At 60.3% G+C, this 21,945-nt stretch overlaps 4 protein-coding genes across 7 annotated transcripts; all 4 read right to left on the reverse strand.

Annotated features, from left to right (window-relative positions):
- Positions 1–658: 658 nt before the first annotated feature.
- Positions 659–4,770, reverse strand: LOC121099074 (membrane primary amine oxidase-like). Its single transcript, XM_040617715.1, has 4 exons — positions 3,090–4,770; positions 2,706–2,991; positions 1,826–1,955; positions 659–1,690 (listed from the first exon to the last, which is right to left on the reverse strand). The coding sequence occupies exons 1-4, from the start codon at positions 4,657–4,659 to the stop codon at positions 1,388–1,390; spliced, it is 2,289 nt and encodes a 762-aa protein (XP_040473649.1). The 5' UTR covers positions 4,660–4,770; the 3' UTR covers positions 659–1,387.
- AOC2 (amine oxidase copper containing 2) lies at positions 1,845–11,267 on the reverse strand. 3 transcript variants are annotated; one of them, XM_040617717.1, is made up of 5 exons: positions 10,147–10,278; positions 9,414–10,014; positions 7,346–7,631; positions 6,991–7,120; positions 5,848–6,465 (listed from the first exon to the last, which is right to left on the reverse strand). In XM_040617717.1, the coding sequence occupies exons 1-5, from the start codon at positions 10,195–10,197 to the stop codon at positions 6,181–6,183; spliced, it is 1,353 nt and encodes a 450-aa protein (XP_040473651.1). In that variant the 5' UTR covers positions 10,198–10,278; the 3' UTR covers positions 5,848–6,180. The 3 variants fall into 3 exon arrangements, 2 of the variants coding, with proteins under 2 accessions (XP_040473651.1, XP_040473650.1); XM_040617716.1 differs by having other exon boundaries at positions 9,414–11,267; XR_005831410.1 differs by lacking the exons at positions 5,848–6,465; positions 6,991–7,120 and adding an exon at positions 1,845–1,955 and having other exon boundaries at positions 7,121–7,631; positions 9,414–11,267.
- Positions 11,268–13,391: 2,124 nt separating this feature from the next.
- On the reverse strand, positions 13,392–15,786 carry LOC121099078 (membrane primary amine oxidase-like). 2 transcript variants are annotated; one of them, XM_040617721.1, is made up of 2 exons: positions 14,241–15,786; positions 13,392–14,108 (listed from the first exon to the last, which is right to left on the reverse strand). In XM_040617721.1, the coding sequence occupies exons 1-2, from the start codon at positions 15,075–15,077 to the stop codon at positions 13,458–13,460; spliced, it is 1,488 nt and encodes a 495-aa protein (XP_040473655.1). In that variant the 5' UTR covers positions 15,078–15,786; the 3' UTR covers positions 13,392–13,457. The 2 variants fall into 2 exon arrangements, with proteins under 2 accessions (XP_040473655.1, XP_040473653.1); XM_040617719.1 differs by having other exon boundaries at positions 13,392–15,786.
- A 1,204-nt stretch (positions 15,787–16,990) lies between these two features.
- LOC121099176 (membrane primary amine oxidase-like) lies at positions 16,991–21,446 on the reverse strand. Its single transcript, XM_040617808.1, has 3 exons — positions 18,609–21,446; positions 18,342–18,512; positions 16,991–18,209 (listed from the first exon to the last, which is right to left on the reverse strand). The coding sequence occupies exons 1-3, from the start codon at positions 19,173–19,175 to the stop codon at positions 17,559–17,561; spliced, it is 1,389 nt and encodes a 462-aa protein (XP_040473742.1). The 5' UTR covers positions 19,176–21,446; the 3' UTR covers positions 16,991–17,558.
- Positions 21,447–21,945: the final 499 nt, after the last annotated feature.

Below are 21,945 nucleotides of genomic sequence, written 5' to 3' on the forward strand. Positions count from 1 at the left end.
CGCTGAGCCATGCCCCCGAGCTGCCCAGCATGCCATCCCTGTGCCGCAGCGAGCTGAGCTGGCTCCCAGGGGGACACACTGCTGCTGCCAGGGCTTCCTAAGCCCATCCCGGCGTGGCTCTGGGCAGACCCAGCTCCCACAGTAATGGGTCAGAGGGGCTGGATGCCCACCATGCCCCCAGGGACACTTTGGCCAGCACTTGGCAGCTGCAGCCATGTGGTTCAGCACTTCCCTCACCAAGCCCTCAGCGTCTCCAGCCCAGTCTGGTGCAGCGGGGACGGGCTCCGGAGGCTGCAGGATCCCACAGCCTGGGGCTGTGCACACAGCTGGGGGTGCAGGAGCAAGGGTCCCCACGCCGGCGGGGGCTGAGTGTGCTGGGCAGCAGCCAAGGCCAGAACGGATTCACGCAGCTCGGTACAGCCGTTACACATTAACTCCCTTGTTTGTCCCATATTCCCCGGCAGGAGCCTCCCGCCAGCGCCTGGGGTCCGAGAGCAGAGCCGGTGCAGGCTTGCACAGCCGCGCACCCTTGGGTGCCCACGAGCGCTGCGGAGCTGAGCCAGGACTGCCCGTTACAGGGCACCAGTGCCCGCAGTGCCGACAGCGCCGGGGCTCCGGCCAGCACCCACAGCAGCACCCACCAGCTACACGGCGGTTTGGTCAGGAGAAGCACCCAAGTGCGTGTTTATTGGGGAAGGTGGACGTGGCGTAGCTCAGCCCAGGGAGTGCCCATCCCGTGGTCCTGCAGTGAGCTCCTCCTGCGGGGTCCCGGTGCTGCCCAGCACGTTTTCCCTGTCCCTCTTCCCAGAGCTTGGCACCGCCACAGCAGCCGGAGCTCAGCGCCGCCAGGACCCCAGCAGCCCCAGAGCTGCAGTGGCTGCGGGGCTGGGGTGGATGGTTTGGGCATCCTGGAGCTGCTGGCTCCCACCAGCCGCCTGCTCCTGCCAGCCTGGGCAAAACCTTGGTGGGGACCATGGCTCCGAGGGGAGCTGTGGCTTTGTGTGGTGCCCAGCCCTGGCCAACACCGGCACCCTGTGCGTAGCCACCTACCTTGGGGAGGTGGTGGGAGCCCCGGTGCCAGAGGAGGAGAGTGGCAGTGGGCACCCCACCGCACTTTGGGTGGCATCCTGGATGGAGTCTCCAAAAATCCCTCCTTGGGGCTGTTCTTCAGGGGGTTTCAGAGGCGAGGCTGCCTTCAGCAGTACTGCAGTGCTGGAACGAGAGCTGAGCTCCTCCAAAAACCTGACCTTGAGCACGCCGCATCCCAGGCACAGGAGGGCAGGTCCCGGTGTGGTGGCAGAGCCCCTGCAGGGACCACCTGATGGCTGGACACGGACCACCCACACCGCCGGGGATGGGGGCAGCGGCAGCCCTGTCCCCATCCCCGTCAGAGCCCGCCGGCCGGCAGTGCCAGGCTGAGGTTGAGGAAGCCCCCGTAGCGGAACGGGGGCAGGTGGGGGGTGCAGGCGGCAGTGGGGGGCAGGCAGGCGAGGGGGTTGGCCCCGCACACCCCGGCGTCCTGATCGCTGCTGAAGTAGACGCTGTCAGGCGAGTTCACTGAGGGGTCCTCGCTGAAGTAGTTGTAGGGCAGCAGGAAGAAGCCGACGCCGTTGCCAACGGTCACTGTGTTGGGGACGTCTTCAGCATGGGGGACGTGCAGGAACCCCACGGAGATCCAAGCGACCAGGTCCTGGGCAGGAGGGGATCCAGGTGCCCCATCAAGCCCCAGTTTGACCATGGGACAGGTGAAGCCTCTGGCTGGGGCAGGAGCCAGGGCAATGCCCACGGTGCTCAGCTGCCCTCCACCCCGGGGACCCCAGCCCACCTCGTTGGTGATGGTCTCGTTGTTGATGAAGTCGGCGAAGGCGACGGTGGGCGTCCAGGGGTCATTCTGGTTGTAGATGCTGGTGCTGGTGGGCTCCTCCTCCTTCCGCCGGGTGACGGCCAGCTGGTACCTGCCAGCACAGGGAGCAGAGGGGCTCGTCCGTGCTGGCACCGGGCAGGGCGGCCACAGCATCACCTCCCGGGGATGCACCAGCGCTGGATGCAGCCCTGGCACGTGCCGGGGGAGTTGGTCAGGGAGGAAAAGGGCTGGCTGGGACCAGCGTGGCAGTGACAGGTGGCAGCCCTGGCACCTCCGGGCTCGTGGGCAATGGCTCACTGCCCACAGCTGCTCCAGCACAGCCAGGAAACACGAACGCATCCAGGCACAGACGGTGCCTGATGCGCTCGCTTCGGCCACGGCCACTTTCAACTGCTACAGCCCCCCCAAACATGAGCTGTTTAACTTCACCGCATCAGTGAACCACTTCTGTGTTTATCCCAAGCATTTTCCAAAAGACATTCTGTCCTCACGTGAAGATTGTCAAGACCTGGGGATGCCAGTGCTTCTCTGGGGAGTTCATCCTACAGCCTGGTTGCCCTCACAGAGAAAAACACATGTGATTGCTCTAAATTCACCTTATCTGGGGCCAGATTCCTGCCTGTGGACTACTAAGAACAGATGTCATCGAGCAACTTTTCAAGGGATTTTTCAGAGCCAAAAAATACGTGTTTGCTGTTTAACCCTTCCCTGCAGCCTAGCACAGGCTTGCCGGAGGGAGGCAGCCCCCACCTCTGCCGGGAGGCTGGAGCAGCCGGGGATGTGGTGGTGGGGTGGGAGGAGAGGGGGCAGGGGTCGCGTGCACCCCAGCCCTGGTACCCACCTGCCCCAGCTGATGGACCTCTCCATGGAGCTGCTGGTGGGCAGGTGCTCCCCGGCGAAGCTGGAGATCTGGATCCGGTAGCTGCGCAGGTGCCCCCACTTGTTGGGACCGGGGCTGGCAAAGGAGATGTAGCGAGGCATGGGAGCGTTGAGTGGGAACGCTGCCTCGTCTTCCCTCTCCAGCCTTTTCCTGCGGAGGTACAGCCGCTCAATGGTGTTCTGCATGCTCCAGGGTTCTGCCATGAGCTTGTACCCCATGTCCTGGGTCTCCACGGAGTTCAGCTGCCCTGTGAAGCAGAAGGGAAAACCCTTTCAAGCTCCATGCCCTGGGCAGAGCCACAGCCCGCAGTGAACTGCAGCCACACACAAAAGCACCCAGACCTACCGTCGACATCCAGGTCCACCTTGTAGTGGACGTGGTGGAGGTGCATCGTCCCCAGCGTGTGGGGCCCGACCCTGTTGCCGTAGTCGGTGCCTTCGCCGTGGAAGAAGGAGGAGCTGATGTAGCCGGTGGCGTGCACCCGGACCTCCACGGCCCCACTGCTGTGGAACATGAAGTCCCAGATGTAGTCGTAGTTGATGAGAGTGGAGATGGCACGGATGACCAGCGTGTTTTTCCGCAGCCCGCCGTAGTAGAAGGACTGCGAGTCAGAGAAGTGGCGCCGCAGAGGGAGGGCAGCATCGTGCTCAAAAATGCAGAGCGAGTTTTGGTTGGTTTTGGGGGTGTCTGACTCCACCAGGTAGTGCCGGTCCACGTAGGTCGCTGTGTAGGGGCAGTCCAGCCCCCGGACGAGCTCGTAGGCAAACCTGCCGATGCCAAAGCTCCCATCCAGGTAGCGGGTCGACATGCCCCCAGGGCAGTTGGAGCCATACAGGGCTAAGGCTTCCTGGAGACTCAGCTCATAGACAATCCTCTCCCCGTGGTACCTGATGTCAAAGAGACGCGGGCCAGAGTAGAGGTTCATGCCGAAGGCGATGCTCCAGCCCTGGAAGGTGACGCGGTTGTCCCTGACGCGGTAGCGGGGACCCTGGGGCTCGTACTGCAGCGGAGCCGGGGGCCCGGGTAGGCGCCGGGGTCTCATTGAACCCAGCCCTGCTTCAGCCTGAAGGTTCTTGATCCTGACAACGTCCAGCGAGTTGTCCAGGAACGCAGCCTCCAGGTGTGCCATGCTGGCAAAGTACTGGCCGTTGTAGAAGACTTGGCGCAGCTGCCAGCGGGAGACGTGGAGGTCCCTGTGCTCCACCAGCACCTCCAGCCCCACCGGCGAGAGGTAGTAGCCAGTGCCGGCCAAGCTGTGGAAGAGGACAAACCAGGTCGCACGGTCACCAGACTTGAAGCCCCGCGGTGCCGTCGTGAGGATGGCCAGGTCAGTCCCATCGGAGTCGCAGCACGCGGCGAGGAAGCGCAGTGCCTTTCTCAGCTCCCGCTGGATGAGGGCATTGATATCCATGTACTCCCTGCCAGTAACGGGTCTGCGGTGGTACGGCACCTTCCCCCCGTACTTCTGCACCGTGACGTCCCGGTGATACGCCGGTGTCGGCAGCGGACCCACCACGTACTCGGTGACGTTGGGCTCCGGCTGGTCCCCAAAGTAGAGCACAGCCAGCGCCTCCCGCGGGGGTCGGGCCCCCCCGCCATCCAGGAACCGCAGCACCTCTGCCTTGGCGGGGACCTGCAGGTCCACGGAGGCGATGCAGTTGTCCGAGGGTTTCGCACGCGAGGCGTCGACCAGCGGCACCCCGAGGTTCCCCTGCAGGTACCGCACCACCTGCGCCAGCTCTTCGGGCGTCAGGTCGGCAAAGACCAGGCTCTGCCCATCATCGGCGCCATCCTGCTCCGGGGGCTGGTGCTGGCAGGTGCTGGGGGCCCTCCCTCTGGTCAGCAACACACAGACTAAAGCAAATATCGTGGCTAAAGCCAGGACGAGGAGGATCAGCACAGTTTTCACGTTCATGTCTGCTGAGGCACCGAGAGCTCCCGCAGTCTGGCAGGGCGGGTTTCCAGCTGCGGAATCCTCCAAGGGAGCCGCTGACAGAAGGGGCTGGGTTTGCTTGGGTTTTGTCTTTCCTCCTGTTTTCTCAACAGGGAACAGCCCAGAGGAGCGTGCAGAGAGCGCAGGGGGATGTTCTCAGCAGCCATGGCTGGGATTTGCTGGGAACCATAAAAGGCAACTTTGCTCTGCTTCCCCCAGTGTGTCATAATTCTAAGTGAAATTAATGCTTCTGCATCTGCCTTTCCCCTCCTGTCCCACGTGCTACGCTGCAGAACTTGGACACAAATCCAGTCACTTGGGGGGAAATAAACCATCTCCCTGTACCTCCTTCTCTTAACCCTGCAGATGCCAACAGCTGGGCAGGCAGCACAGACCGCAAGGATGACGCTCCTCCCTGCAGAGCAGTGCCAAACACAGCGCCGTGGCCCCATCCTGCTGCAGCCCCCCCCATCACCAGCACCACCTCCGCAGCCCGCGCGGAGAGATGGCAGCATCGCAGGCTGCTGCGCTGACCCCAGGCGTGGGGAGGCACCAGTCCTGCAGCCAGGAGGGAGGAAGGGGACAGCTGCTTGTCACCCCTCTAAAGGTGCCTCCTGGTCCTGGCTGCGTCCTGGCATAGATGGGGCCGGGGGGAGGGGGCTGAGGGCTCCAGAGCCCACCCAGCATCCCGGCAAACGGGCAGCACCACTGGCTGTGCTGCACCGCTGGCAGCCACGTGGCTCCTGCACCCTGGCTTGAGCCTGGAGGGGGGTTCTCGTGCCAGGCTGGCCAGCATCAGGCTGCGATGGGCCAGGTGCTGCCGGTGGGGCCGATCCCTGCCAGAGGCACCCGTGGGGATGCTGCGGGCGCAGGGATAGGAGACCCACCCCTGCAACAGTCCCCTCCGCTCCCCCCACCTGGAGCCAGCAGCTGCAGCTCGGGCAGGTCCTGGCTCTGTCCCCAGCCTCACCCCAAGCACCTGCAGAGCTCAGTGCCAGCACCCCCCTCGGTTCTCCCCCCAGTGCCCCGGGGGTCCGGCCCCGTGCCCGCAGGGGTGCCCAGAGCCGTGCTGCTGGGCTGGTTTGTGGGTACAGGAAACGCAGCGGAGACCCAGCATCATCCCCCCAGCAGACGCGGCTGCAAGTTGTAAGAACAAGAAAGACAGGAGAGCGTGGGACCAGAACCATTTTCATTTTTTTTTTTTTAACCTGAGACACGCACTACACAGCGCCTTGCTTCTATGGCAGAGGAACAGGATTTTCTCCTCGCTTTCCTCCTGCAACAGACTCAAATTCAGCAATTAACAGAGACAGCGTAGACTCCCATCTGGCATCACGCCAAGAAGATTATGCTTCCCTTTTAAAGAACACTATTTTAAAAGCAACGATAAAAAGCGAAGTCATCACACCACTGGAAACCGAGACGACTTCACTAGAAAACTCAAAATCTGAGACAGACCAGCCAGCCTGGTGCCTCTGGGTCTCCTCACACCGTCCTCCGGCGTTAAATCCTGCTCATATTTTGGAAACCGTCGTAGGTGAACGGGGGAAAGTTTGGCAGACACGAGGCGGTTTTGGGCAGGCAGGCAACAGGGTTGATTTCACACGCCATGAAGTCCTGCTCGCTGGTGAAGAACACGCCATCGTGCGAGTATATGGAGGGGTCCAGGTCGTAGTAGTTGTAGGGTCTCAGGAGAAAACCGACCGCGTTGCCCACCGTCACAGTGTTGGGAATATCCTCGGAGTGGGGGATGTGAAGGAAACCAGCGGTTATCCAGGCAACCAGGTCCTAGGCAGACAGAGCCACCGGACCGCGGTTATTTCAGAGCCTGCGGCAGTGGCAACCGAGATCTGCGCAGGGGCTACGGAAAGTTGCTGGAGAGCTGGAGGGGACCTCCACGGGCACCAGCCCGGCGCATTCCCGTGTGCCAAGCTTCCCCTCCAGGGAACGGTTCCCTCCCTTCCCCAAAGACCAGCCCACGGCCATGGCCGCAGATGTCCACCCAGCAGAAGGGCCCTTGCCCTGACCCCACAGAGTTTTTCCTGACGTTTTGCCAGCATTTCTCCATAGGGAGAAACGAGCTTCTGCTCTGTCCTCTGATGGACACGCTGCCTGAAGCATTGAGCAGACACACGGACAAGGGGGTGCTCAAACCCGCTTTCCTCATTCTCTGCGGCTGCTGCTCTCCCAGCTGAGCCCGCTGTCCCGTGGGGTGGGTGACGCCAGGGTGGCTCAGCCCCAGGGTGGCTCAGGGGCTGCCGCTCAGCCCAGGGCTGGGTGCTACAGCTCCAGCCCGGGGGTACCCCAGCCCACCTCGTTGGTGATGGTCTCGTTGTTGATGAAGTCGGCGAAGGCGACGGTGGGTGTCCAGGGGTCATTCTGGTTGTAGATGCTGGTGCTGGTGGGTTCCTCCTCCTTCCGCCGGGTGACGGCCAGCTGGTACCTGGGGACAAGAAAAGAGACAAGAGCAGCCCCTTGGGGCAGGGCAGAGCCAGAAGCCAGCTCCCCAGAGAGGCTGCAGAACACAAACCTGCTCTACAGAAGAACCCCAGCCCAGGAGAGCGCTTGCGCTGCACCCCCCACCAAAGAGCATCCATGCAATGTCTCCCCAGCCAGGGGGGCTGGGGGCATCTCTGAGAACCTGCTGTCCCAGTCAGAGCAGCCTGACCTTGCCCAGCTGATGGCCCTCTCCATGGAGCTGGCTTCGGGGACGTGGTCCCCCGCAAAACTGGTGATCTGGATCCTGTAACCACGCTGGTGGCCCCACTTGTTTTTGCTGTTGGCTGCAAAGTAGATGTATCTGGGCATCTTCGACTGGAGCCGGAATGCAGCCTGGTCCTCCGTGTCCAGGACTTTCTTGGTGAGTCTTGGCCGCTCTATCTGCTGCTCTGGGCTCCAGGGAGCCCGCACCATCTCAAATGCCATGTCATGGGCCACCAGGGAGTTCTTCACCCCTATGAAGCAATAGCAAAGTCACTGAGGAGCATCCCCAGGGTACCCTGTTCCCCACGGACATCAGTGCAGCCAGAGCTCGTCCCCCCATCCTCCCTTCCTGCACCCCAGGCTCTGAGCACCGGCTGCTGCCCATGAGAGCAGTTACTGCTCTGCAGCTCTGCCATGCCACAACTGTCTGTTGTGGACACCGATCTATGGCTGTACAACCGTCTGAGGCAGGCAACAGCGCGCCGTGGCAGCCACCCCCACCCAGGGGGACTCTCGCCCTCTGTGATGGACAAGAGGCGAGTTTCATCCTGGTGCAGAAGAACAGGTTTGTGTCCCAGTGCAAGCACAGCCTAATTAAGTCGGGCTCCTGACGGCCCAGGCGCTGTGTTTGTGCTCATCAGCATGCGTCCCGCGAGGTGCAGAGCGCTGGGAAGAGCCAAGGCCCCGCACACCTTTGCACATCACAGACCCGGGGCAACGCTGCGCAGTTCAGGCCTTTCCAAAAAGAAAAGTGACCCAGCGGCTCAGAGCAACAGGAGGGACACAAGAGCAAACAGATGTGTGGACAGGATGCTGAAGAGCTGGCTGAGAGCGTCTGATGGCCAGCACCAGCACGGCTTGGGCTGAGGACCCACTGTGCATCCCGGCTGGGGCACGTGGAATAACGCCCTCCCGTGCTCCGCTCCCCGTGGCCCCACGCGAGTTTCCAGCTTGTGCAAAGGCCGTTTCAGAGCTGAGCCTCTGGCCCTCCTGGCAGGTTTGAGCAGTGCCCCAGGGTTGAGCCTGAGCCCCAGGGCTGCCATCGAGGGCAGCACCAGAGCCCCACAGAAGAGGATTCATGCCCAGTAACCACCACCGTGCCCACTGCCTTCCCTTTTCTGATGTGAACAGAACATCTAACTCCTCAAACAGAACATCTAACCCCTCACCTCCTCTTCCAGGGATAGCAGCAACAGTCCGATTTCATCCGCCTTTTCCCCTGCTCTTGCAGTTTTAGTCCCCCATTTTTACTTAAGTACTCAAAACTCATCCTAAACCCATGCTTTAAATTTGTATTTCCCAATTAAAAGGAAATTGGGAAATTTCGAATAGATGGCAGGAGCACGGAACAAAAGGAATTCCAGCAGGAGCGTGAGGACAGATTGGTGGCATAAATGGTAGGGGAAGACCAAATAAACTGCAGCCGACCCTCCCGTTGCTGCTGTGAGCAAAGGGTCCCGTGGACCCCCGGTAAAGAGTAAGCTGGGGCTGGCCGCCCGCCCAGCACTGCCTGCTGTGCCCGCAGCCCCACGGAGGGGGCAGCTCCCGTCCCACTCGGACAGGAGCAGCAGGAACGGCTCGACAAAGCTGTAGGAAGCAGGAATGCGAGCTGGAAACCACATCCCAACCAATCAGCTTGATTGACTCAAACTATGATGCGGGGCGCAGGACAGGGGCAGGGTGCCAGAGGGAAAAATCCCGACTTCGGCAGAGCCCCGGCAGCATCGAGGGCAATGGGGCAGGGCTGGGGCTGTCTGCCCGGGCAGGGGGGGAAGGACCACTTCCCATTAGGGGCAGGGGCTGGGCACATGGCACTGATGGCATTGCCCAGCCCGGGAAGCCGCAGCTCTGCGCAGCCCTTGGGGGGAGCCGCACGGGCCAGGGGGAACCAGAAGGGAGGGGGCGCGGTGTGAGCACAGCCCCCTCCCTCACACGCAAACAGAAAAATGCGTGTAAAGACCAAAAAATGTCATGTCTGGGGAGTCTGAAAGTACTCGGGGAGAGCACAAGGGAAACACAAGACCCAGACCTACCTCCCACGTCCAAGTCCACTTTATAGTTGATGGAATGGGTGCGTATCGTACCCAGCGTGTGCTCCCAAACCCTATTGCCGTATCTCAAGCCATCCCCGTGGAGAAAGGATGAACTCGCATAGCCCGTGGCCTGGACCTTGCCTTCGATGGCCCCGTTCTGGTAGAAGATGAAGTCCCACACGTAGTTGTGGTTGCCAACAGTCACGATGGACCGAACAACCAGAGCAGAGTTGACCAGCCCCCCGTAGAACAGCGACTGCAGGTTGGAGTAGTGGCGCCTCAGAGGGGAGCCCAGGTTCTGCTCAAAGATGCAGAGGGAAGCCTTTCTTTTGCTGGGCTTCAGGGTCCCAGACAGAGAGTGTGTGTCCACGTAGGTGGCCGAGTACGGGCAGTCCACGCCTCGCACCAAGGGGGAGGTGTAGTGCCCGATGCCAAAGCTCCCGTCCATGTACCGCGTTGACATCCCTCCAGGGCAGTTGGAGCCATACACTGACAGCGCCTCTTGGACGCTGATTTCATAGGCAACCCTCTCCCCCTTGTGTCGGATGTCAAACAGGCGCAGGCCCCTGTGCACGCTCATCCCAAAGGCAAAGCTCCAGGCCTGGAAGAGGACACGGTTGTCCCTGACGCTGTAGCGCGGACCCTGGGGCTCGTACTGCAAAGGGAACAGCGCGGCCGAAGGCGCACGGGGCTTCATGGACGAGAAGTCCCCGTCCCGCGGCGCCGCCTTCACCTTCTCCACGCTGATGCGACCCTGCACGTAGGCGCTCTCCAGCTGAATCATGTCCCTGTAGTACTGCCCGTTGTAGAACACCTTGCTCACCGCCCACCGGGAGATGTCCAGGCTGCTGTGGTCCACCAGCACCTCCAGCCCCATCGGGTGCACAAAGAACCCGCTCACGTTCTGAAACAAAACGAACCAGGACTTACGGTCTCCAGACCGGAACCCGTGAGGAGCTGCGATCTGAAATGCCACGTTGGTGCCGTCGTACTCAAAGACTTCTTTCAGGAAGGTCGGGGCTGCAGCAAACGCCACCTTCTCTAAGAACGCTCCCACCTGCTCGTTCTCACTGCCCAGCATCGGTCTGCGGTGATACGGCACCTTCCCCCCATACTTCTGCACCGTGATGTCCCGGTGATACGCCGGTGTCGGCAGCGGACCCACCACGTACTCGGTGACGTTGGGCTCCGGCTGGTTCCCAAAGTAGAGCACAGCCAGCGCCTCCCGCGGGGGTCGGGCCCCCCCGCCATCCAGGAACCGCAGCACCTCTGCCTTGGCGGGGACCTGCAGGTCCACGGAGGCGATGCAGTTGTCCGAGGGTTTCGCACGCGAGGCGTCGACCAGCGGCACCCCGAGGTTCCCCTGCAGGTACCGCACCACCTGCGCCAGCTCTTCGGGCGTCAGGTCGGCAAAGACCAGGCTCTGGCTTGTGGATCCCATCTTCTCCACGACGTGGGGCTGGGAATCACAGCTGGGCGATTGCCTCCCCCTGCTCAGCAGCATGCAGGAGAGAATGAAGATTATCACGGCAGCCCCGACCAGGAGAACGTAGGGAAGTTTGGGGTTCATCTCTCCGAGCGCAGACACAGCACACAGGGTTTGGCTGCAGCATCCAGAATACGTCCCTCACCTGCAGACCAGGTTCTTAATTCATTTGCCGACCATGGGCGTAAAAAGGCGTCGCTTGCCGGGTGGGAGGGAGCCTGGAGCTCCCACGGGATCGAGAGATCACAGGTCCCAGCCAGTTCAGCCTGTTCCCTCCCCACCCCAGACACACCGAGGAAGCAGCTGGGGAGCCGGTGCCTGACTCACTCCCCAAGCTACTGATGGTTTCTCCGCTGCAGGGTGACACCAGGAAGAGCCCCAGACTTGGTCTGCCCAAGGGGCCTTTGCTTCCTCCAACATCTCCTAGTACACCCTGTCCCTTCTCATGTGGCTACGCCACGGGGGCAGGCTCAGCCAGCCCCGTCCTCCCGGTGCCCCGGGAGCAGCCCCCCTCCCCTGAAGGGCCATCTGGGCTGGCACACCAGGACAGCCCCAGACCCGCCGGCTCCCCAGCACCTGCACATGCCACTTCTCCCTGTCACCACTCTGTCGCCTCCAAGTCCCTCCCAGCCCTGAGGGAAGTGACCTGGGAGCACGGAGACACCGGCAGTGCTCACCAAACCCCAGGCAGCACCGGGAGCAACCGCACAGGACCGCAGGAGGACTAACAGGACCCCCCCCATCCCCATCCCACTCCAGTGGGCACCATCCTTGGACCAGAGCTGTCACAGACAGAGCTGGCTACTGTCAGGAGAAGGTCCAGGATTCCTGACCGCACGGGGACCTTCCATGGCAAGGGGAGCAGCGAGCAGCCCCTGGGAGGGGGCGAGCTGGGGGGCTGGGGCCACCCCACTGTGGTGTGAGGTGGCTGCTCCTGCCAGGCTGGCCCCCCACATCGCCGGCAGCATGGGTGGCTTTCCAGAGACCATTGCCCACTTCACACCCTTCTGGGGGGACAATCTGGGCACAGGCAGAGGGGCTGAAGCCACCTACAGCACCAGATTGATTTACTGCTCCTGTGATCACGTTACTTTAGGAACTTCTGTTTTCATTCTCACTTCCAGCCAGGGAATAATCACCCCTTTTCCCTGCGCATCCCACACCAGCCTCAGATCAGCATCCAAGAAACCTGTGCGGGAGAAGACCCGTTTTTGCTGCGCTGCAGTTTTGCTTTCCCTACACTCAGAAGCTGGGGATCCTGCAGGATGACTCGAGCATCCCGCATGGCCCTGAGCTCTGGACGGGACTCCCCTCCCTCGCTACAGGGCACAACTCCGGGATTTTACGTGACTCTACCCAAGAGCGCTCTGCAGCAGCCTGGGCTCAGGGTCTGCCAACAGAGCAGGGAGCCGAGGGGGATGGCAGTCACGGAAAAGGATCTTGCCACCACGCAGGAACTGTGTTTTAGCACGCTTTTGAGCCTCGCTTACAGAAAGGGAGCCAGCATCAGCCCGGGGTTTGACTGTAACGACAGCAGCAGCACCTTTCAAAGCCACACAAACCACTGCGTCGCAGGCAGGCACAGGATGGGACACATGCTGGGACCGAACGCGTGCACAGGAGGCAGCTGCGGCTTGGCACGAGTAGCTCTCCAATTAGCCCCCGCAGTCCAGGGGACAGCACGGGTTAGCGGAGCTGCGTTTCTCCTCGGGCTGGCGCAGATGCTGCCCACTGCCTACCGCCGATCTCTTTGGTCCTGTGCAGATATAAAATATTTCCCCCCCCTACCTTTTACAGGTTTCAGTAACAAGACACCTAACGCTGCCAGTCTGTGCCCCCAGCACCACCAGTGCCTTTGCACCTTCCTGGAACGGGCTTTGAGGGGAACCAAGCCATCCTTCCCGGCAGAGCATCCCTGTGCCTCCTGGAGGATGCCAGCACTTCACTGCCCAGCCAGGCGGTGCGGCAAGGCGCTGCTCCTGGACTCAAATAACCCTCTGCAGGATCCGCCGCCAAGAACTGCGGCTCTGTGCAGGAGCGGGGGAATTCACTGGCTCGCGGCAGCGCCTTTGCAGCCCGAGAGACAGGATCCAACTTACAAGTGTTTCCTCAAAAGAGGAGCAGGGATTGAGCAGCACAAGCTCAGCCCGCAGAGTGCCAGCCCTGCTTTACGCCGGGCAGTCGAGATAGAAAAAGGACTTCTCGAGGCATGAAGAGCAGCAGGATCAGCATCAGGCGCAAGAGCTTGGGTCTTGCAAACAGGGCTGTGTCTGCCTGGCCGTGGCTACAGCAACACGCGCCGTGCCAGCCGGGAGGCCTCGGGGAAACACAAACATTTTTCCACGGCTATACTGCTACACAGCTTTCATACTTTCCCTGGGCTGAACGCCAAGCTCCCAGAGAATTCCCACCGCCTTCAGCTCCACGACCTTGACTGACTATTTTACACATACAAAAAACATTTTGCAATGAAAAAAAGAGGTTAGGAGAGTGCAAAAGCAGAGTTCCGATGCCAGTTATTAGGGACTCTGCAGCCGAAGAGTCAAACCCCCAGAGCTCTAGGGTTTACCAGTATAACAACAGGCATTAAAGGAAGACCCAGACCTACCTCCCACGTCCAAGTCCACTTTATAGTTGATGGAATGGGTGTGTACCGTACCCAGCGTGTGCTCCCAAACCCTATTGCCGTATCTCAGGCCATCCCCGTGGAGAAAGGATGAACTCGCATAGCCCGTGGCCTGGACCTTGCCTTCGATGGCCCCGTTCTGGTAGAAGATGAAGTCCCACACGTAGTCGTAGTTGCCGATGGTGGTGATGGACCGAATGACCAGAACAGAGTTGACCAGCCCCCCGTAGAACAGCGACTGCAGGTTGGAGTAGTGGCGCCTCAGAGGGGAGCCCAGGTTCTGCTCAAAGATGCAGAGGGCACTTTTACTAACTCTAGAGACCTGGGAATGAGCAAGGTAGTGCACGTCCCGGTACGTTGCTAAATAGGGGCAGTCCACGCCTCGCACCAAGGGGGAGGTGTAGTGCCCGATGCCAAAGCTCCCGTCCATGTACCGCGTTGACATCCCTCCAGGGCAGTTGGAGCCATACACTGACAGCGCCTCTTGGACGCTGATTTCATAGGCAACCCTCTCCCCCTTGTGTCGGATGTCAAACAGGCGCAGGCCCCTGTGCACGCTCATCCCAAAGGCAAAGCTCCAGGCCTGGAAGAGGACACGGTTGTCCCTGACGCTGTAGCGCGGACCCTGGGGCTCGTACTGCAAAGGGAACAGCGCGGCCGAAGGCGCACGGGGCTTCATGGACGAGAAGTCCCCATCCCGCGGCGCCTTCTTCACCTTCTCCACGCTGATGCGACCCTGCACGTAGGCGCTCTCCAGCTGAATCATGTCCCTGTAGTACTGCCCGTTGTAGAACACCTTGCTCACCGCCCACCGGGAGATGTCCAGGCTGCTGTGGTCCACCAGCACCTCCAGCCCCACCGGGTGCACGAAGAACCCGCTCACGTTCTGAAACAAAACGAACCAGGACTTACGGTCTCCAGACCGGAACCCGTGAGGAGCTGCGATCTGAAATGCCACGTTGGTGCCGTCGTACTCAAAGACTTCTTTCAGGAAGGTCGGGGCTGCAGCAAATGCCACCTTCTCTAAGAACGCTCCCACCTGCTCGTTCTCACTGCCCAGCATCAGTCTGCGGTGATACGGCACCTTCCCCCCGTACTTCTGCACTGTGACGTCCCGGTGATACGCCGGTGTCGGCAGCGGACCCACCACGTACTCGGTGACGTTGGGCTCTGGCTGGTTCCCAAAGTAGAGCACAGCCAGCGCCTCCCGCGGGGGTCGGGCCCCCCCCTCATCCAGGAACCGCAGCACCTCTGCCTTGGCGGGGACCTGCAGGTCCACGGAGGCGATGCAGTTGTCCGAGGGTTTCGCACGCGAGGCGTCGACCAGCGGCACCCCGAGGTTCCCCTGCAGGTACCGCACCACCTGCGCCAGCTCTTCGGGCGTCAGGTCGGCAAAGACCAGGCTCTGGCTTGTGGATCCCATCTTCTCCACGACGTGGGGCTGGGAATCACAGCTGGGCGATTGCCTCCCCCTGCTCAGCAGCATGCAGGAGAGAATGAAGATTATCACGGCAGCCCCGACCAGGAGAACGTAGGGAAGTTTGGGGTTCATCTCTCCGAGCGCAGACACAGCACACAGGGTTTGGCTGCAGCATCCAGAATACGTCCCTCACCTGCAGACCAGGTTCTTAATTCATTTGCCGACCATGGGCGTAAAAAGGCGTCGCTTGCCGGGTGGGAGGGAGCCTGGAGCTCCCACGGGATCGAGAGATCACAGGTCCCAGCCAGTTCAGCCTGTTCCCTCCCCACCCCAGACACACCGAGGAAGCAGCTGGGGAGCCGGTGCCTGACTCACTCCCCAAGCTACTGATGGTTTCTCCGCTGCAGGGTGACACCAGGAAGAGCCCCAGCCTTGGTCTGCCCAAGGGGCCTTTGCTTCCTCCAACATCTCCCAGTACACCCTGTCCCTTCTCATGTGGCTACGCCACGGGGGCAGGCTCAGCCGGCCCCGTCCTCCCGGTGCCCCGGGAGCAGCCTCCCTCCCCTGAAGGGCCATCTGGGCTGGCACACCAGGACAGCCCCAGACCCGCCGGCTCCCCAGCACCTGCACATGCCACTTCTCCCTGTCACCACTCTGTCGCCTCCAAGTCCCTCCCAGCCCTGAGGGAAGTGACCTGGGAGCACGGAGACACCGGCAGTGCTCACCAAACCCCAGGCAGCACCGGGAGCAGCCGCACAGGACCGCAGGAGGACTAACAGGACCCCCCCCATCCCCATCCCGACCCCACTCCAGTGGGAACCATCCTTGGACCAGAGCTGTCACAGACAGAACTGGCTACTGTCAGGAGAAGGTCCAGGATTCCTGACCGCACAGGGACCTTCCATGGCAAGGGGAGCAGCGAGCAGACCCTGGGAGGGGGCGAGCTGGGGGGCTGGGGCCACCCCACTGTGGTGTGAGGTGGCTGCTCCTGCCAGGCTGGCCCCCCACATCGCCAGCAGCACGGGTGGCTTTCCAGAGACCATTGTCCACTTCACACCCTTCTGAGGGGACAATCTGGGCACAGGCAGAGGGGCTGAAGCCACCTACAGCACCAGATTGATTTACCGCTCCTGCGATCACGTTACTTTAGGAACTTCTGGTTTCATTCTCACTTCCAGCCAGGGAATAATCACCCCTTTTCCCTGCGCGTCCCACACCAACCTCAGATCAGCATCCAAGAAACCTGTGCGGGAGAAGACCCGTTTTTGCTGCGCTGCAGTTTTGCTTTCCCTACACTCAGAAGGTGGGGATCCTGCAGGATGACTCGAGCATCCCGCATGGCCATGAGCTCTGGACGGGACTCCCCTCCCTCGCTACAGGGCACAACTCCGGGATTTTATGTGACTCTTCCCAAGAGCGCTCTGCAGCAGCCTGGGCTCAGGGTCTGCCAACAGAGCAGGGAGCCGAGGGGGACGGCAGTCACGGAAAAGGATCTTGCCACCACGCAGGAACTGTGTTTTAGCACGCTTTTGAGCCTCGCTTACAGAAAGGGAGCCAGCATCAGCCCGGGGTTTGACTGTAACGACAGCAGCAGCACCTTTCAAAGCCACACAAACCACTGCATCGCAGGCAGGCACAGGATGGGACACATGCTGGGACCGAACGCGTGCACAGGGGGCAGCTGCGGCTTGGCACGAGTAGCTCTCCAATCAGCCCCCGCAGTCCAGGGGACAGCACGGGTTAGCGGAGCTGCGTTTCTCCTCGGGCTGGCGCAGATGCTGCCCACTGCCTACCGCCGATCTCTTTGGTCCTGTGCAGATATAAAATATTTCCCCCCCCCTACCATTTACAGGTTTCAGTAACAAGACACCTAACGCTGCCAGTCTGTGCCCCCAGCACCACCAGTGCCTTTGCACCTTCCTGGAATGGTCTTTGAGGGGAACCAAGCCATCCTTCCCGGCAGAGCATCCCTGTGCCTCCTGGAGGATGCCAGCACTTCACTGCCCAGCCAGGCGGTGCGGCAAGGCGCTGCTCCTGGACTCAAATAACCCTCTGCAGGATCCGACGCCAAGAACTGCGGCTCTGTGCAGGAGCGGGGGAATTCACTGGCTCACTGCAGCGCCTTTGCAGCCCGAGAGACAGGATCCAACTTACAAGTGTTTCCTCAAAAGAGAAGCAGGGATTGAGCGGCACAAGCTCAGCCCGCAGAGCGCCAGCCCTGCTTTACACCGGGCAGTTGAGATAGAAAAAGGACTTCTCGAGGCATGAAGAGCAGCAGGATCAGCATCAGGCGCAAGAGCTTGGGTCTTGCAAACAGGGCTGTGTCTGCCTGGCCGTGGCTACAGCAACACGCGCCGTGCCAGCCGGGAGGCCTCGGGGAAACACAAACATTTTTCCACGGCTATACTGCTACACAGCTTTCATACTTTCCCTGGGCTGAACGCCAAGCTCCCAGACAATTCCCACCGCCTTCAGCTCCACGACCTTGACTGACTATTTTACACATACAAAAATCATTTTGCAATGAAAAAAAGAGGTTAGGAGAGTGCAAAAGCAGAGTTCCGATGCCAGTTATTAGGGACTCTGCAGCCGAAGAGTCAAACCCCCAGAGCTCTAGGGATTACCAGTATAACAACAGGCATTAAAGGAAGACCCAGACCTACCTCCGACGTCCAAGTCCACTTTATAGTTGATGGAATGGGTGTGTACCGTACCCAGCGTGTGCTCCCAAACCCTATTGCCGTATCTCAAGCCATCCCCGTGGAGAAAGGATGAACTCGCATAGCCCGTGGCCTGGACCTTGCCTTCGATGGCCCCGTTCTGGTAGAAGATGAAGTCCCACACGTAGTCGTAGTTGCCGATGGTGGCGATGGACCGAATGACCAGAACAGAGTTGACCAGCCCCCCGTAGAACAGCGACTGCAGGTTGGAGTAGTGGCGCCTCAGAGGGGAGCCCAGGTTCTGCTCAAAGATGCAGAGGGCACTTTTACTAACTCTAGAGACCTGGGAATGAGCAAGGTAGTGCACGTCCCGGTACGTTGCTAAATAGGGGCAGTCCACGCCTCGCACCAAGGGGGAGGTGTAGTGCCCGATGCCAAAGCTCCCGTCCATGTACCGCGTTGACATCCCTCCAGGGCAGTTGGAGCCATACACTGACAGCGCCTCTTGGACGCTGATTTCATAGGCAACCCTCTCCCCCTTGTGTCGGATGTCAAACAGGCGCAGGCCCCTGTGCACGCTCATCCCAAAGGCAAAGCTCCAGGCCTGGAAGAGGACACGGTTGTCCCTGACGCTGTAGCGCGGACCCTGGGGCTCGTACTGCAAAGGGAACAGCGCGGCCGAAGGCGCACGGGGCTTCATGGACGAGAAGTCCCCGTCCCGCGGCGCTGCCTTCACCTTCTCCACGCTGATGCGACCCTGCACGTAGGCGCTCTCCAGCTGAATCATGTCCCTGTAGTACTGCCCGTTGTAGAACACCTTGCTCACCGCCCACCGGGAGATGTCCAGGCTGCTGTGGTCCACCAGCACCTCCAGCCCCACCGGGTGCACGAAGAACCCGCTCACGTTCTGAAACAAAACGAACCAGGACTTACGGTCTCCAGACTGGAATCCACGTGGAGCCGCCGACAGGGCTGCTAGATTGGCTCCATCATACTCCATTACTTGATGCATGAAAGATGGAGCTGCGGAGAACACTTGGGTTTTTAAAAACCCTGCGATCTGTTTGTATTCAACAGCCAGCGTTGGTCTGCGGTGATACGGCACCTTCCCCCCGTACTTCTGCACCGTGACGTCCCGGTGATACGCCGGTGTCGGCAGCGGACCCACCACGTACTCGGTGACGTTGGGCTCCGGCTGGTTCCCAAAGTAGAGCACAGCCAGCGCCTCCCGCGGGGGTCGGGCCCCCCCGCCATCCAGGAACCGCAGCACCTCTGCCTTGGCGGGGACCTGCAGGTCCACGGAGGCGATGCAGTTGTCCGAGGGTTTCGCACGCGAGGCGTCGACCAGCGGCACCCCGAGGTTCCCCTGCAGGTACCGCACCACCTGCGCCAGCTCTTCGGGCGTCAGGTCGGCAAAGACCAGGCTCTGCCCATCATCGGCGCCATCCTGCTCCGGGGGCTGGTGCTGGCAGGTGCTGGGGGCCCTCCCTCTGGTCAGCAACACACAGACTAAAGCAAATATCGTGGCTAAAGCCAGGACGAGGAGGATCAGCACAGCTTTCACGTTCATGTCTGCTGCTGGTCCTGGGGCGTTCAGAGCAGCTTTCCAAGCAGGGTTTCTAGCTGCTGCCTCTGTCAGTTTACGCTGCACTGGATGGATTAGCACGGAAAGTACAAAAGCCTGGGAGAGGCTAGGGGAGGAGATCTGAAATTCGTGGTGACCAGAAAGGGCAGATCTCCTCTCTCAGCTGCAGCCTTCTCTTTCCTCCACTACAAGCAGTGCCCTGAAAGAGCTAGTGGAGATGCAGGGTCAGTGACTCAGACAAGTTTCACATAATTCTGTTACTTTTTCAGGCCAACCTAGTTTCCTGAGGCTGCCTGTAAAAACGAAGATCCTGTAGCCAGCCCAAGGTGGCTGGGACCACTGTGAGGCTCTGACAAGCTGGGAATTGTTGCCACACTGTAGAATTTCACCTCTTTGCAACTCACCGAATTGCCTTGTTTAGCAAGCTCCTTCCTTGTAAACATTCTCCCTGGCAGCATGATTCCAAGCTTGGAGTTACTTTTTATTTTATTTTTTTAAATCTTCCACATTTGCTGAAAACACATCCATCTGTGTAGTAGCAGAAAAACTTTGGCAGGGACGGAGAGATGCAGTTGAGGATGAGACTCAGGGCCCAGTGCACTGTGAACAACCAGCTCTTAGTTTGCACCTCTGAGCAGCTACGAACTAATGAATCCCTCAGCATCCCACCAGAAAAGGATCACGCCGCTTTTGTCTCTGCCTCCGATTCAAAGATAAACTGAGGGGCAGCTCTGGCGAAGTTCCCTCAAGGATCAAACCTCCCGCAGCCGGCGGCACCCAAGCAGGCAGGCGATGGCAATGCCTGCTGGCGCGGCGCTGCCGGGCTTCTGCTGCCCAGGCTGAGCGGCCACCCCCAGGACTTCTACCAAAGGCTGGGACAACCGCCCCCCGCCACCCCTGCCAGAGGTCCCTGCTGCTCTCAGCACTGCTGAACGGCTGAAAGGCCTTGGCAGAAGGAGGTGGCCAAGCAGGACTCGGTGCTCCATCCTGCCACGCGGCAGATGCCTGGGGTAGGCAAGACGCACTGTGTTAGCTACAGTCCCTGCCTGTCCCTGAGCTGGTGCTGAGAAGCACAAGGCATCCAAGAGAACCAGAGCTGGAGATGCAACCCAACATTTCCACTCCTGCTGCCAACCTCACCTCACCTCACCCTGGCCTTCTTTCCTCCTCCCGTCAGAGTTTCCTGGTGGGAGACAGCCCCCCCGCAGCCTCAGCACTGCCTCCAGTTCTTCCTCCACAGCCGGTCTTGCCCTCTGCGGTCCTCCGGCCGTGCTTACCAGCCACCACACTGGCAGGCAGGCGGCCACGTTGCCATAGGACACACTCCATTATCCTCACCACCGCTGGTAGCCTCAGCCTTCTTTAGCCCAGGCTGCAGCTGCGGAGGCTGGGGACACGCACGTCCCCTCTGTGCCAGGCCACGTCATCGCCGCCTCACCGGCCATCGCGCCAGCAAAGCCTGCAGGGTCACGGCAGCCGCTTCACGTGGCTGCTGTGCCAGGAGAGGGGCTCACTGCGGCACGGACACAAGCAACGGGGAGAGGCAGGACAGGTAAGAGCCTTGGCTACACGGGATGCAACAGCTACAGGTCCCAGAGGCTCCCGTCGACTTGCAACCGGCCTCCAGCGCCAGAATCAGGTGCCCCCAAGCAGCACCACATTAAGCCAAGCGGCGCCGACTTCCAAGTCCGTCTTTCAACCCAGGAAGCCAACGAGGCTTCGAGGATTACTGGGGCTGAGGCTTGAAAGAAAAATTCCCTTTTGGTGCAAGCCTGGAACGCGGCGCCCATTTCGCTCGGAGAGGAAGCGCCGTTGCCCCAGTTCAGGTTTCCAGCGGAGCCAGCACATACCTCTTGCCTCCCAGGAATTTCACAAGCGTTCTGCTGCAGCACACACCTACACGGCTGAGCCGAGACCACCGCACGCCCCTCTGAGCTGCACGCAACGCTCACACCGCTGCTTCCTTTAAGAAGTACAAAAAGAGCAGATCAGTCAAGGTTGGACTTCGCCTCTGGGTTTTGCATCCCATGTCCCAGAAAGTCAAGGCGTAGGCTGCAATTACAGATGGTCATTTTCTAAGCAGCACAGCAGTAGTTTAGGAGATCTGGAGAAACTCCACGGGCCTTCCCGCCCCACAAATCACAACTCAACCCTGCAGCTTGCCTGGGAGACATTTGAAAAATAAAGTGTGGGAACACTCCTAGTTCTGGGCATGCTGGGTGGCTGGGGAAAAAAAAAAAAAAAAAAAAAAAAAAGAAACCCTAACCTGTAATGACATCGCCATGACAAACCAACCCACAGCACACACCCCAGGCCTGCAGGGCACGGATGGCGTGAGCGAGCTCAGCTTTCTGCGCTGCCCCTGCCCTGCTCCAGGACGTGAGCCGCGGATGCCATGGCTAACGCCACACCATTTAATACTGACCATTTCTGCCGTACTTTTCAAGCTGAGGACTTTTAAAGCTTATTACAAGCAACACAAGAACCACCCTGCACTTCCTGGGAGCTGCGGTTTGGAAGAACAGAACAGCCCTAAACCCAGCTCCATCCTGCAGGAGGAATTTCAGGAAGCAGAGTAATTAACTGCGCCTGCAGAGCCAGGAAACCTGTGTCGATACCTTCCTGATGAAAAGCGATGGGGGATCTTTAAGGGCCACACGTACCACTGAATTGCTTGTGTACCTCTTCCAAAAGAAGCCTGAAGCAGCTTAAACCTAACCTAGAATTTAAAAAAATTACACGTCTCGCTAACAGC

The sequence above is a fragment of the Falco naumanni genome, chromosome 18 (assembly GCF_017639655.2).
Source record: "Falco naumanni isolate bFalNau1 chromosome 18, bFalNau1.pat, whole genome shotgun sequence".
In the NCBI taxonomy this organism is placed as follows: domain Eukaryota; kingdom Metazoa; phylum Chordata; class Aves; order Falconiformes; family Falconidae; genus Falco; species Falco naumanni.